The 15070-nt window shown below is 40.6% G+C and overlaps 1 protein-coding gene across 18 annotated transcripts in view; it reads left to right on the top strand.

Moving 5' to 3' along the window:
- The window catches only part of LRCH3 (leucine rich repeats and calponin homology domain containing 3), a 71068-nt gene extending 58715 nt beyond the window's left edge, over positions 1–12353 (top strand). For 12 of the 18 annotated variants that reach the window (XM_030027153.1, XM_030027148.1, XM_030027160.1 and 9 more), the window contains 3 exons: positions 469–606; positions 2849–2926; positions 5216–12353. In XM_030027153.1, the coding sequence (XP_029883013.1) occupies positions 469–606; positions 2849–2926; positions 5216–5416 (417 nt within the window). In that variant the 3' untranslated portion in view covers positions 5417–12353. The remainder of the gene's footprint in view (positions 1–468; positions 607–2848; positions 2927–5215) is intronic. The other 6 variants (XM_030027157.1, XM_030027161.1, XM_030027159.1 and 3 more) reach the window with 2 other exon arrangements.
- The last annotated feature ends 2717 nt before the right edge of the window (positions 12354–15070 follow it).

Genomic DNA, 15070 nt, shown 5'->3' with positions numbered 1-15070 from the left:
AACTACCTCATTTTTTAAAAAATATTTATGCCAAGTAGTTCAGGTTTTTCTTTATAGGCAAAAATGTTGTCTTGACTTTTGTTAACTGTGTTGTCCTCCAACCCACAAAGACAATTATTTTCACTTCTCTTGGCTGAACCATTCTCTGAGAATATGTAGGATTAGGTATACTGTTCCTAGACCCTGATTTCCATTATTTTTGAATAATGGTTGTATTAGTCCCCTGTACTGTACAATGAAAACTGTTCATCATTGAACTCAATTGCTCCCAGATTGTGGTCAGCTCTGGGCCACAGTAGTGAGCAGAGCTTTCCTTGATGTTATTCAGAAAGCTCTTTGAAAACGTCCTGAGGCTGGACAGAGAGTTGCAATGCAAACACTCTACCTCTTATAAAATGTTCTGCAGAATGAAACAGTTGGAGGAAACCAGCTCTTAGTTTTTATGTGTCCATATTCATTTTTCTACAGAATATAGAATCACGGTTGAAAGTGTCGTTGCCCAGTGATCTTGGAGCAGCTCTCACCGATGGTGTTGTTCTATGCCATTTAGCTAATCACGTGCGTCCCCGATCTGTTCCCAGCATTCATGTCCCCTCACCTGCTGTTGTAAGTATGTAATAATGATAGTATTTTATAGGTGTCCAAAATAACATCCAACGAAGTCCTGTAATCCAGACAAATGCTAAATTGAGGATTCTCCTCTGTGAATGTACATGACAAAAAATAACCATCTGTTCTCTCTAAAAAAGGTATATAGCATCATTAAAAGAAACTATACTTGGGTTTGTTTCATTTAACTGAAGTTACTTCTAACCCAGATTGTGTTAACATTTTCAAGTCCTCCCTATGTTAACTTGAAAACTAGTGAAATAAGAGACAGTTCAGCATAAAAACTGAAATAGAATATTTCAGAAGATCAAAAGGTCCAAGAAGTTCAGGAAAACAGATAGTAGGGAAATACAACATTCTCTACAATGTTTAGGATTCCACTATAAATGACAGCGAAAACAGGCAGAGAAGCCAAGCTGATTCCTGTGTCCACTTTACAGCACTACAAATTCCTCTGCTTAGGAATTTTAGCAGAGAACACTCAAGCTACTTGGAGAACAGCATCTCCTGGAACAAAACAAATCCAGTCGTACTTTTGTGATAAGAGAAAAAAAGGTTGTATCTGGGGTCTGTTCAGAGCAAGGAAGGAATTGCACAGAGAAGTTTGAAATTTTCTGAAGTTGTTTCTCTTACCCTGCCTAACTGCAGTGTTTCTGGAAAGCAATGAAGATGATCTATTTCTGGGTGCATTACTCTCTATCATGTAGGGAAAGCACAAAATTGGAGAAAGGTCAAGAACTGTGAAATAATGACAGATTATTTACCTAATCTGTATTTGTGGAAGTCAGAAAGTTCAGTGAAAATATTTAGGGTTGGCTACTTAAAAGTAGTATGGACAGGCAGATTGCTTGTTAATGCACCTTTAAATTGTGTGAATAAGGAAAAAACCCTGAAGATTGTTCTTGGAAGAAGAAGTTGAAACACGCATGTTGTGTTTGCTTTTCCTTATTGTGGAGTCAGTCTTTGTGTTGGTTGGAATTTGAACTGGCACTTACAGGGCTGCCTACTGTATCATTGTGGTTCCTCTCCCTTGGACTTAATGTGAACAAGCAGATGTCCTTATTATTTTGAGAACGATTGAACTGGACATGCCAACATTTCAGGCAGATTGTGGAATCATTAAGAGAAAAGGCATACAGCCGCTATTCAGAAGACTTGCGTCATTGAGAATATCTTCAATGGCCTGGTTTTATGTGCTGTTGAATATTCTGTGTTAGGAATTAAATCATGGCTTTGTCATATAAATCCCAAGGAAGAGGCAGCCTTTAGCTGCATGGCTTCAGGAGCAGAAGAGGCATCGTGTCATTCCTCAGTCACAATGTGATCTTTGTATTCCTTTCATCCTTCGGTAGAAGGAAGTCAGCGCTAGCCTTTAACCTGCTTTCTTGGTGAGGAAATATGGCACATTGAGGGGACAGAGCAGAAACCCCACCACTTATGGAAAAGTATTGAACCCACAGAGGCAGCTGCCTGCTGCTATGTGGACTGTGGGTAGCTTGTTCAAAGGAGCAGGAAGCTTGTGTCTCTTTAACCAGAAAAGAATAAGCTTCAAGAATAGAAACAAGACAGCCTGTGCCATCATATGTCTGTGTAGAGGTATGAAAGCTAACTGTAGAAAAAAGCTTGCTTGAAAAAATGCCAGTGAGTGCAATTCAAACAGCTACATCAAACACATCTACAGGAGGCTTACAAGCAGAAAGCTTCGATTCCAGTTTTGTTCCATTGTTTTCTGGTTTCATCTAGCCTTCATTTTTTTAATCTTTTTATTAATTGAAATATGGTTTGATATTATATATATTTTTGTATTGTAATAATCCAGAACAGACTCCAGATTGCTTCATATCATGAAATTGCTCTGAAATCACAGCATGGAAGCCCTGCATGTATGTTTCATTCAAAATATATTTTTTAAATTGTCATACGGTAGTCCCTGAAAGTGTTAGCCAGTTTTATATAACACCTTGTATATAAATATTGCAGAGCTTAGAATTGTCTTTTTTAAAAAACATCCAGCACTCATAAATTAGCTTTTCGTAAAATAGGTTTGAAATTTGGGCTTGCTTTTTTAAAGAAAAGCAAACTTCAACAGAGCCTGCTTTGAATTAGACAAGCTTATGTCAGTGCAGTATGTTTTTGCAGTATGGCAAAGAGATTTATTAAGAGTTTTACTTAAATAAAAAAATAAAGATCTTTTAAAATCCTGTCAGTTAAGAACACTGCCTCCTTTACTTCTTTGCAGCCTAAACTTACAATGGCAAAATGCAGACGAAATGTGGAGAATTTCTTGGAAGCTTGCAGAAGGATTGGAGTGCCTCAGGTATGTATTTCTACTATCCTGATATAATGTTTCAGGTGCAGTTTTGTATGATGCTTCAGAAAGTAAAACCTTCTTTGGAAGATTGGATGAAAACAACATTATTAAAAGTTTAGAAGGTTCAGGTATAAGCTATGTCTTGCAGTGTAGATCAGACTTACCTTGCATTGTCTTCCGGAGCAAAATGAAGTCAGATATAGTTTGTCAGAGGTCTGATTCACTTCCTGCTGTGCCTCAAATTCATAATAGCTGATGCAGTTCAAGTCTGCCTTTAGAATTGCAAGGTATTTCTATAAAAACAATTACATTTTCTCAAGATTAGATATTTGACAGCTTAAAAGTGGGATAAAATTTGGGTGATGTTTTGCATGTGTTATTCCTATCCCAAAGCTTTTCATGTTCCTTCAGAATAATTCTCTTATGTGAACATCTTTACTGTCTTACCAACAAGTCACGGTATTTTTGGCCTTTCTCTCATGGTAGCTATCTTTGCATAGATCCTAATTCTTTTCTTATGTACCAGTGGTAGAAGTCTATCTTCTGGTATTCATTGTCCCCTTCTGAAACTTTGAAGATCTAGGAGGTGGGAACATATAAAATAGTCCATCTGAGTCCAGTCACCCGGTTTTATGCTGTCCTGTCCTTTCCTTTCCACTTTGTCTTATTCAGCAGCTCTGTCAGTACAAATAGTTTTGATACGTCATGTTTTTCTTAATTTTTCTTCCAGTGCATTAATTGATTTGGTTTCTTACACTGCTAAGCATTAGTGTTTCTGTTGTAGGTGCTGTTTTCTTTCTTTTGTATTGTGAAAGGGAAGAGTAGACCCAGTGGCTAATTTCCCAGCTATTTCTAAAAGCAGTGTTCTCAAGTCAGTCATGCAGTTCTTCCTGGTGTTTTCAGATAGCTTCACTTGCAGGTATTTGACCCATTGGGATTTTAGGACAGCATATTTATTGAGCTGCCTGGCAATTTCACATGACTCGGTGGTGAATCCCGTTGGAACATGGTAGAGAGTTGTAAGTGATCATTAGTACTTTGAGATCCTTCACTATTTTGGTCCCCTAAGAAACTTCAGACTTTTACTTCCAGCAGAACTGCGCAATATAAATTTGTCTAGGGCAAAATTGTTCAATTCCGTCCCAGCTTCCCTATTTATAGCTCCCTCAAATATGAAGATGTAATTTTCATCAGATTGCAGTACAGAGCAGATCACCAAAATGACCCACATTTAAAAACAAACAAAAAAGTCACTCAAGAAAAAGTCCCTTATAAAACCAGTCTGCTACATCTGCTACACCTACTGTCTAGGACCCTCCTGTTTTTCTCTCATTTCTTGCTTTAATGTGAAAAGAGTTCAAGGAGAGTGTCTCTGGGGAAACTTAATGAAATACCCCCACCTGAACTCTAAAGTTGCTCTCACATGTCTACATTACTTACCTACTGAGATGTGAATGTAAGATATCTGTATGCAAGAATGGCGTGGCAGCCTAGTATATTTTTCTTGAAACGATGCCTGCAGGTATTTCCTTTCATTTAAATTCTAATTACAAAAATAAAAGGCTTTCTGAAAGCATGGATCTATGTAGAAATACTTACCTTCTAAGAGGAAGGCTACTTTTAGAAAATTCTAATTACAGGCACCACAGTGGAGCAGCTATTTCTATAGGACTCCGCTAGTTAAAGCCCTTGCATCAAAAGAAACCAACAGTTGAACACATTGATATGTGCATCTAGATTTCACTGATTTATAGCAGTTACCTGTGTGAAAGGGAGGGAAAAGATAAACAGTGGGAATAGTTACAGAGCACTTAAACTCTAATTAGTAATAGATATTTCTGCAGGACACTGCGTTCAAGCATCAGTTACACATAAATAATCCCTTGTCCTACTGTCTTCATTAACTAAGATACATGTGGAGACTTAGCTTTGGTGAGTACTCAGTGCCAACAGCATCTCAGAAACCTGTAGCCTCTTCATTTCCCCTGGAGAAAAACGGTTTTCACTAAGGCATGTGTAAACTGTTATGTTTTTAACAACAAAGACTGTTACATGTTTAAGCTGTACAGGTGACAGGCACCTCATTGAACACTAAATATTTGCATTAAGTGAGTTCTCTGCAATGGGAGTCTTGCAGATTCCTTTGAGAATTAACCAGCTGTGATATGCTTCTTGAACATATAGGTTATATCTGAGATGTCTGATGACTGACTGCTTCGTGGATGTTGCTATGGCTAACTGACTGACCTTTTTTTTTCTGTCTGTTTTCCCTTCCTGCTCACACACTCTGGACAGGACAATCTTTGTTCCCCTTCTGACATTCTTCAGCTAAACCTCAGCGTTAAAAGAACAGTTGAGACTCTTCTTTCCCTGGGGACAGATTCAGAAGAATCCAGTCTTGTCTCCCTTTCCATTCAGCTCTGGGGCTTTGTGGTGTTTTACTGTACTCTAATGCTAACGCTCTGTATGTTCTATCGCTGGGTCTTTTTTCTCTAGCTGAAGGATAGTGTTGCTGCTTCCTCCCTCCATCACTCCAGTGCTTGGGAAAGAATTTTGGTTTTTGTCAAGACTGTGTGTATGAAGTGCTTTCTTTCCCACTGATGGGACAAAGGTGACAAGTACGATGTGTAAACACATTGGTGCACCCACACAACCATCTGTGACATAATTCACATTTGTATTTGCTGTGTCATATTTAGCTGATGTAACGCTTTTACAAGGGAGGAGGTGCTGTCCGTGTGTTAGAGCAAGGGACTGAGGTCAGGACATGTGGGTGCACGCTATAGTCTGCTGATGAGTGATGTAGAACTGGGAAAACTGCGTTGTCAGTTTGTGCCTCAGTTTCCCTGTCTGTATAATGGGAATTGCACCCACTTTGGTAAATTGCTTGAGGATTATCTGATGAAAAATGTTAAAGAATGTGAAGTATTTTTTTCAACATCAGTGTTCCTGATGAGATCTTACAATCTTAGGAGACATGGTCTGGTAAGTTTTGTCCACAGGACTTTTTAAATTATAGGGGTTTTTTTCTTATCCCCAGTCCCTTATCCTGCTTCTGAGAGCATTTGACTTCTCATATTTGTAGACTCTGGTGTATTACTTTAAGTCAGGATTTTTAAAATAACTGTCAGTGAATCCTGAGCTACTTGAGCTTCATAACAGATCAAGCAGGAAATTTTCAGAGAAATTGAGCTCTTCAACAGCTTTGAAAGAAAAGTTTTCTGGCACAGAAGGAAAAATCTTTAAGATTCTATCAGACACCACAGAATGTCATAGCATTTTACTGTGCTCTGGGTAAAACTTAACAAACACTTCTTGAGTCGCCACTTGATTGTGGATGCCCCAACCCATGCTTGTTCCATGGTTATTCCCTTCTTCCTCTTATCCTGTCTTTTTCAGAAACCTTTGTATCATACAATTGCAGAAATACAAGTCCCAGCTGCACAATCGCTCTTCACTGTTTTACAAAACTCAGGTAGTCTTCCGTAAAGCTTCAAAGCTTTTCCCTCCCCAGGAAAAGCATCCTGGTGCTTTAATGCTTTAATGTCTCAGGGACACCTCAGAACTTCAGGGCACTCCCCATGTGATGTGCAAAAGACCATGTCTCCTCAGGGTGTAGATTGATTCAGGGAACTCTGCTCAGAGACCAGTGACAGGTAAGTGTTAAGTAAAATGGCTGTTCCAAATGTGTTTTCAATAAATTCCCATTATAACTGAAAATACAGTGAATGGCTTGTAAGCCCAGTTTAAGTGGTGTTAGCATTCCAACGTTAACCTGGTAACAACTCTGAAGCACAGTTTAAGATACACAGGAGTTTACTTGCAAATGTGGTCACTACCAGTAAAAATGTGTTATGTGTACATGGATCTCACAAGCTCTTGTAACATAAAGTGAGTATTTAACAAAGGAGCAAGTAAAGGAGTTGATGCCCTCTTTCCAAATCACACAGTGTTCTGTCCAAGCAAAACATTGTTGAGGAAAGAGAGGACCTTTGACAGGGGAAGATTGTTTTATTTTTAAATAAGCTATTTTTGCACTGCTTACTGGTATGAACTAAAATGAACTCTGTTCCTATGTTCCTTAACTTCTTCTAATGAACACTGTGATGAAAGCTGCAAGGGGTTTTACACTAACAGTGCCTTCCAGTTTTTAAATTTTGTTTGTCATGACTGTCTGTGGTATCGAATCATTCCAAAGCTTTTCCCCTTACCTATTTGCATACATAAGAAAAAAGATAAGGCATATTTGCTCAAGTTTACAAGTATTTTCTCAAGAAGCACACTTTTTTCAAAAAACCGTAAATTTGCTGGAAGAAAAATGTATTTCAGCCTGATCATATGACTTACTGTGAGAATTTCAGTCTGGGTTCATTTGTTTTCTCTCCACTCTGAGCTTTGCGGGAGGAGTGTTGGCTGCCACTGTTTATGCTGAAGGATTCTTTAACATCAAAAATCAGTAAAGGTTCAAAGAATGGAGAAGTGCAGGTTGCTATGGAAATAACATGTGAAAAATAATCTCTGTAGCTCTATAGGAAGGACACACATTGGTTATTTTCTACAGATACAGAGAACTGTTGGACATGTATCCTGACTGTTGTGGAGTGAGGATGGCCAGGATGTGCCAAGGACTTACGTAGGATGAGGCTTTAAATCCATCTTAGACTGAGAATAGCACATTTATTAATAAACATTTTGAAACCTCCTTTTGCATTTTGCGTATTACTCTTATTCCTTAGGATGATTTCGGAGGTAACCTGCTAAGCGGGTGTACTTCTGGAAGATAAGTGGTAGTGACTCACACATAACATAGGATGGATATTTGCCTATAAATATACTGTCAATTTCTCATTGCCTTGAACAGGAGAAATGGCATTTTCTGCATTTGTCATCAAGGTTATTTCAGTCATACATAGAAGCAAGTTTGGTTTTTTTTTTTCCTTTTTCTTCCATAAAACAACTTGTTCTTTCTTCTGCTTTTTTGTGTCTTCTGGGGAATTTTTGTAATGATAGAGATCAGCACATACATACAGACCGAAGGACTTCAGATGGGCAGTGTGTCTCATGAGATGAGAATTGCTTTTAAGTATGACATTTCCTCTTGAGGCTTGTTGCACAGTGTTTCCATAGCACACACTAGTATGTCATTCTCTGCTTTAAAGCAGGTCTTTCCTCATGTTTGATAGCTAAACAGGCTTGCTACATGAGGACTCCCTCAAAAAGGCAGTTTTGTTTTGGAAAGGAAGTCATGGTTCCTTTCCTACTGCATGTTGTAGCAAGGTCATCATGTTGAAGCAAAGCTTTCCCCCTCCTTAAGTTCATCTACTTTTGGTTTCATAAACTGCTGCCATTTCAGTGTGGGCAGAGATAGAGGACAATTTGCTATTCCCCACTTCTCCCACAATCCTTTTTCAAATTCTTATTTGTACAATTTTCTAATAAATAAACACAAGGATTACCCCAAGGCCTCCTCCTTTGAGTAGTCATGTTCATGGTTCTTTAGTTACAAGCAGAAATTTCATTTCATACCTGTGTGTGTGCTAGCTGTCCATAACATTTCATATTTCAGTCACCTTTTGCTTAATTTTTTTTTCTTTTCAGTTGAGTGTTTTTCATCCATTTTGTTTTTGTCTTTGTTTTGTTCCCCATTCAGGAGCAATTATGTTTGCCTCTACATATTTTAGAAGAGAAGGGTTTGACACAGGTAGCTGTGACTGTCCAGGCGCTCCTGGAGCTGGCACCCCCAAAGCAGCAGCAACTTCACCACTTGTCTGCTGTGTAAAGACCTCCGGGACCTTTTGGGTTACCTTGGCTAAGCAGAAGGACGTGAAGACTTTACTGCCCATGCAGTGCATCCAAACACACAGAGCTCTGTTCTAAGGAAATGAGTTTCCGTGATTCCTGACAGGAATGTTTTACTTCATTTCTCCATTTTTTTGGAGATCACAACAGTTTCCAGTAACATTTTTATTATCAATATTTTTGCCCCTTATTTAAAAAAAAAAAAAAAAAATTGAGTTCACTGGGAGGAGGGCAGGGAATTCCAGTGGCTGGCTGTTGGAGCCAGCTGTAGAAACTGACCTTGTAGACAGAAGACATGGGTGTAGAGTTTGGAAAGCAATTCCTAGGGGGATTCATTTATGAAAAAAAAAAAAAAAAGGATGTTGCTGCAGTGGGCACATGGGAAATGAAATTTCTTTCCTTCCCCGCAGGGTTCAAAGAAAGGGAATTTCTTTGCCTCGAAAGAACAACAGCTATTTCTATTATATATTAAAAAAATTGCAACACACAATCTTAACCTGCAGTGTTTCATAACAGGGTTGAACCCCATGCAGCTGTAACTTTTGTTGGCATGTCCTCACTACTTAAAATTTGAAGGAAAAAAAAACTGATTAGTTTTTTTTTCCCCAAGGGAAAAAATACCACGTTTTCTCCACAAGAAACATTGTAGTAAAAGATACTAAACAAAAACTGTTCAAATTGTATTAATCACATTGGCATTCTTGCTGGGTTCACTTTCTGTTTGGGTTTTAACACGTCTTTCTCTGAAAGTTTTTCCAACTTCAGCGGAGGGAGATGATCTACCTCCTCTCACCTCCCCTTCTGGTCATGTAGGGATGCGTTTGGTTATTCAGTAGTTTTGTCAAATGATGACTAGATGTCATCAAGAACCATGTATGTATTTTCACTGCAGCGTGAAGAATTACAGCCTGCCATGCTAATCATTAGAAACATATTATCAAATAATACGTTTATTAGGGGCTGAGGCATCCAATGCAGACACGCCAGCACTGGTGAGTGTCTCAGCCACTGAGAAATTTATCATTTTAAGAACACAGTTATTGAATTTCCACAGGTGGGCTGCATATTGCCAAAGCAGCAATCTGTTTCAAAAGGTAGCTTCTGTTTGTGGGTTTGATAAGGCTTTAATAATTAAAGATTTTTATCATTGGAATTTATGTAGAGGTGCACTGGTTTTACAGAACTACCATTACTTCCGTCCTCTTTCCTTAACATAAAAACGGAAATTCAATATACAGGAATGGGAGAGGCAGCCAGCAAGTTTTGCATTTTGCTGGAAAGTTGACCTGCAAAACAAAGACTAGCTCTGTGTGCTCTGGTCCTAGTGACAAGGCCAAGCTTGCTACCAGATCAGTTACAATAATTTTTTTTTCCCCAAAAAAAGACCTTGCAAAATCCAGTTCTCCACCCATGCAGTTCCTTTGTTAGGTTTTGGCCAATTTAAAGCATCTCAGAACTTTTTGCTACTAAAACATGGTGCATGGGGTCTGAGACCAACTTCAGGCATCGGAGGTATTCCATCTGGGGATATATCTGAAGCAGCATACACCAAGAGGATTTCATGGGGATAAAGGAGGAAGAAATGGGAACAAGCTAGCTAAGTCATTTTTGCTGAAGTAAACCTGCCATGGGAACACTGGCAAGGACCGGTCCTAGCTGGATTTTTCCCCTTTTGATTTTGCAGTTTTGTTTGCGCTCTGTTTTGCTTCATGTATTTCTTTCAAGGTTCATTGTGGTGACTGTTGAATCCCTTATTTCACATAATTATCTCAGTTGCTTCTTATTGGCATTGGTTGATCACGTTGCAAGTGGAGAAGAACACCTGAAGGGTACTTAAAACTGCACAGCTGAAAAGAGAAGCCTTTTCATACTGGGTAAGCATGTTGCCCTGAGCCCTGCAAGAAATGAAAATGTCAATAACTTGCAATACACGTAGGAAGAGAGCAGCTCCATACAGACATACTTTCCTCCTTAAGTGGGTCTTGGGTTTCACTTAATTTTGCTTGCAAGGAGTGTTGGTAATTCTTAAAGGATTAGATGAAAGCGTCTGAAGTCTCTGCTGTAGTTTGCTGAATGGAAGATTCTGCCACTTGCAAGCAAACAGTATAGACCGCAAGTGTTTCTTGTATGTTTGTCTCTGCACATAATTTGAAAGAAGGGGGGCACTGACTTCATCTTAGTTTTCAACATTAGGTCACTTGTGTTGTTAGAGGGGCATGTTAACTTTTTAACAGCACACCCATTGTGGACTATTTAAATATTCCTGTTTTAAGAAGGCCATTCCCTTCATGGAATCGTGAGGGTGTGTTGTTTGCTCCAGTCCAGCTTCCAGCACTTAGGGAAAAAGAAACTTAACGGTATTCAGATTGGTGGAAGTTTGTCATTTCATTAATACTAGTTTTTAGGAATTAATGGGGTGGGGAGTTCAGCCTGAACTGCAAGAAGTGGCCATTTCCTATCGTGCCTGGTTAACACAGATACTCTTCCGTACGAGCGGTGTGTACGCACAGCAGCTGAGTTCACGTAAAGCGCAATGGTTGCATGGCTGGGCAGGCATTGTGTCCCCAGTACCACTTTGTTCTAAGCAACGGTTCACTCTGGCAGTTTCAGTGTATGTGGTCATGTTAGTTTGACGTTTATAATCCTGTGTTTTCATGCTGGCAAACACTAAATCTTGACTAAATGTTTAGGACAAAAATCCAAACCTGAAGTTTCATCATATGGTTTATTTAACGTATTATACCAAAAACAACTTCAGTTCTTTTTTGCAAAATTAGTTGGGATTTTTCAGTGTATTTATGTGCAATTTTTGTTGTATCCCATGAAAAGAATATTTTAAAGAAAACTTGTATAAAATTCTATTTTGTGTGTTAAAGAGGCAATTGTCTTTCCTCTCTGGGGCATTTGTGTTGGAGGATGTGGGAGGAATCCATCTGAGTGTTTCGTGCTTGCTGGTGTTTATACACTGACTCCATTGTGTCGCCATCCTTCCTCAAACCATGTCGAGCACTGAGCAGCGTTGGGGCTCAGCAAGGTTACACTCTCGAGATCGAGCAGCACGGGCACCGGGGAGTCCCTGATGGCATTGCGGTGGTCGGGGCAAAACAGCCAGGGTTTGGGTCTTCCCCCTTGTGAAGGGGGAGGCTTTCAGAAAGGCCCCGGCCTCGGTGGCCTGCTGAAAATGAGTCAGAGAGAACTTTTTACAGCGCTGAGAACACCTCTGTTGTTCTTGGTACTGACACAATGGCAAATGGTATTTTTACCCTTTTATGACTATAAATGGTTCTTTGAAAAGATGTTTTAGAACCAGAGGACTTGTAAGGTGAATTTGGACATCTAAAAAATTCTTTGGTATAGATATTGTGATGTTTTACAAAGCAATCTAATTTTGTTATTTCTGAAAACAGTGTAAACGTGTAATTAATAGAGTAAAGGATTTTAAAGCTTCATCCCATGCTGTATGTCTGTAAATACATTCCATAATTTCTAAGTCTGTTACATATAAATGTGTCTGAATATTGTATACTTTATTTTAAATTGCCTGTATTCTGCCAGTAGTGTGAACTTTTAGCACATTGATAATATAAAAGGAAACCATGGGTAATTTGAAATAAAGTTTTAAAACTTACATGAATTACGGTATTTCTTCCTGCTGTTTTTCTGTTGCATCAGTGAATTTCACATTCTCTGTGTTGGGTGTTTATTTCCCTTCCACATCGTCACAGTTGGCAGTTAATGGACCTGGTTTGTTTCTCTAGTTTTCATAATTAACCAGGATAGAAAAATTCCAGCATTTTTACAGACATTCTGCAGCCACATGAGAAGCTTTTTCTTGGGGATATTTTTAACCCTCCCCAGACACTGAGAAGCTGCAATTTTGTACAGAATCCTTTGTTCCTCCCTTGCCGCCCCCCCTTTTTTTTTTTCCCCTCCTGAAAGTAAAATGTACATTCTAGGTTTGGGGAGTTTGCTGCTGCCAGTACTGGTGCTCCTTGCCATTCTCATCTTTTGCTAGGTTTTATCTTGTCTTGGGTTTGATCTGTAAAACTTGCACCCCTGCTTCATGCCCCTGCAGCATTTGAAAGGTTTATTCTTACTAGCCAAAATGTATACTCCTCTTTTCTTCCCTCCGCTTAGCTAGTTTTTATTATTTGAAAACAAAATAAAAATAAAAGGCCTAGAAATTGCCAGAGATCCACAAACCCTCCCTACTTCGTGCATGCTGCATACCCCTGTGGTACTGTTCCCTGCTCACCAAGCTGCTTCAGCATCCTTTTTTGACCTCCTGGTGACTCCACTGGTCACTTGGGACAACTCCATTCCTGCCTTCACGAGGGCTGCCCAGCTCTCTCCTGGTGTTCATTTCTCCCCCTCTGACTAAAAGCCTCCTCCTAACCAGCTTCTCAGTCTCCAGTCTCTCTTCTCCATTTACCTCCCTGGAAACCGGTTTCTTCAAAGGGCTTTTGATTTCTGGTTTTCCCTGCAGAAAATATGATGGATGTGCACTTTGATCCCATCTCTCCATAGCTGGAAAAAACGAGCAGTACCAACCCTGGCAAAGTTCCTCAAAACTGCTAGGTTTTGGGACACTGCTCTCTGCTCCCATCACTGGATGCGCTCAGCCTGTTTACTTGGCAGCTGTACAGCCAAGACACGGAAGTCCACGGCGGTTTCTGACCGAGCAAGGTGAGGCTCGTAAGGAGAGCACAGCCTCTGCGAGGGCTGGACAGGTGGGTGGCAGCGTGGCCGTGGTCCCCAGGCAAGGAAGGGCGTGCTGCTCTTACTAGGGAGGCATAAGCTCACGGGGGTTCCGTCAGGTTAAAAACCTTTGTCCCTGTCACACTACTGCCCAGTGGACGGGACAGAAGTGTTGGGATTCTGTAAGAGATTTCGGCACTCTCCACCTTACTGGACCAGCAAACCCAGTTCTACTGTTGCGTTTTTATTTATTACATCATTTTTGAAAGTAAGAAGTACCCTTTCCTCTACACACGCAGACACAGAGTTTCCTAATTTTGGGAGCATACTGCTGTGTCTATGCAATTTATGGGTTTGGGTTGCTTTGGGTTTTTTTTCTTTGAGATACCAGTCACCAAAATGGAAGTTTTGAATTATTTCATGATCCAGTGCAGTGTGTTAACTTCCTACTGGCTTGTTCACTGCAGCTCCGGGGACTTGATGTACTGTAAAAACAAGTGCTGTTCGGCTGGCATCAGGAACTGGGGCTTGAAGGGGAGCCCAGCCTTGGCAGAACCCCTGGATGCGGAGGATTTTTCAGAATTGTGTTTTATTTTGTTCTCTGCTGAAAATCAAGCAAAGACCAGCTGATTCCATGTTTCAAATTTCAGTTATTTGGTTGTATTACTAATGTGTGCCTAGAGTTTGATATAAACAGCAGAGATCTACTGCCCCTCCATTCTATCCCACTTTTTCCTTAGCTCAAAATCTCCGAAGAGTTTATGATCAATCTTCATTCCCTCACTTGAACAGGTCACCTCTTAACGTCCACCACATACAGAAAATACTGGTCCTAAATGAAACATACCAAGTCAGCAGCACATGAAAAAGAAGAGTTAAAATCAGAAATATAACTCCTGGTTGCTCCGCGGTGCCTCCTCCAAGGAGGAGCCACGGTGCAGACGTGGGGTGTAAGTACAGTCCTGGCTCAGCTCCTGCCAGCAGCGGGCTGGTGTGATCCCTGCTCTTAGCACTGCGTGGGGACTAGGGAAAGCGAGCGATGTGTTCGCGGCTTTGGTACCAGCGCTGGAACGGGAATGTGTGCTGGTTTCAAGTAAGCGGCAGTACTCCAGGGGTAATACTGGTAATTTATAGTGCAAGTTTGTCCAGAGCATCTGAAATTTGAGTGCTCCCTTGACAATCGGCTCTGCCTGATATTTGGGCACCAGCCCCCTCCTCCTGTTCAGAGAGAAGGGCTCTCTGCTCGCGATTTCAGTCATCTCACTTGAACTTTAGCGCTTTTGGCACGGTTCAGCTTGGACACAAGGCCGTTTGGATAGGGCCAGCACGGGCTCGTCACAAAGAGCACAGCAGACTTTGTATGGCTTGAGCTTGCTTTCCTGCGTGGGAGTGTCAGAAACCAGCCAGCTCAACCGCAGGGCTAATTCTGCTTTGTGCACAGACCTGCGTGTGATTGACAGTCGTGTCAGGAGAGAGGGCTCCCCTCTTGGTTAAGAAAGCAGCACACTGCTCCCCAGCAGCTTCGCTCCCTGCCTGCTGCCTCATCTCGCTGCGCAGAGATGGTGGCCAGGGTGGTGGGTACGGCTGTGACAGACAGGCTCCTGTAGGCAGTGCGACCGGCTGTCTTTTTCCGTTGTTCCTCCCCTCTGTCGG

This window comes from Aquila chrysaetos, chromosome 10 (genome assembly GCF_900496995.4).
Source record: "Aquila chrysaetos chrysaetos chromosome 10, bAquChr1.4, whole genome shotgun sequence".
Classification (NCBI taxonomy): Eukaryota; Metazoa; Chordata; class Aves; order Accipitriformes; family Accipitridae; genus Aquila; species Aquila chrysaetos.
Note: the sequence above shows the minus strand (reverse complement) of the source record. Positions and strands in the feature narration are given on the sequence as shown.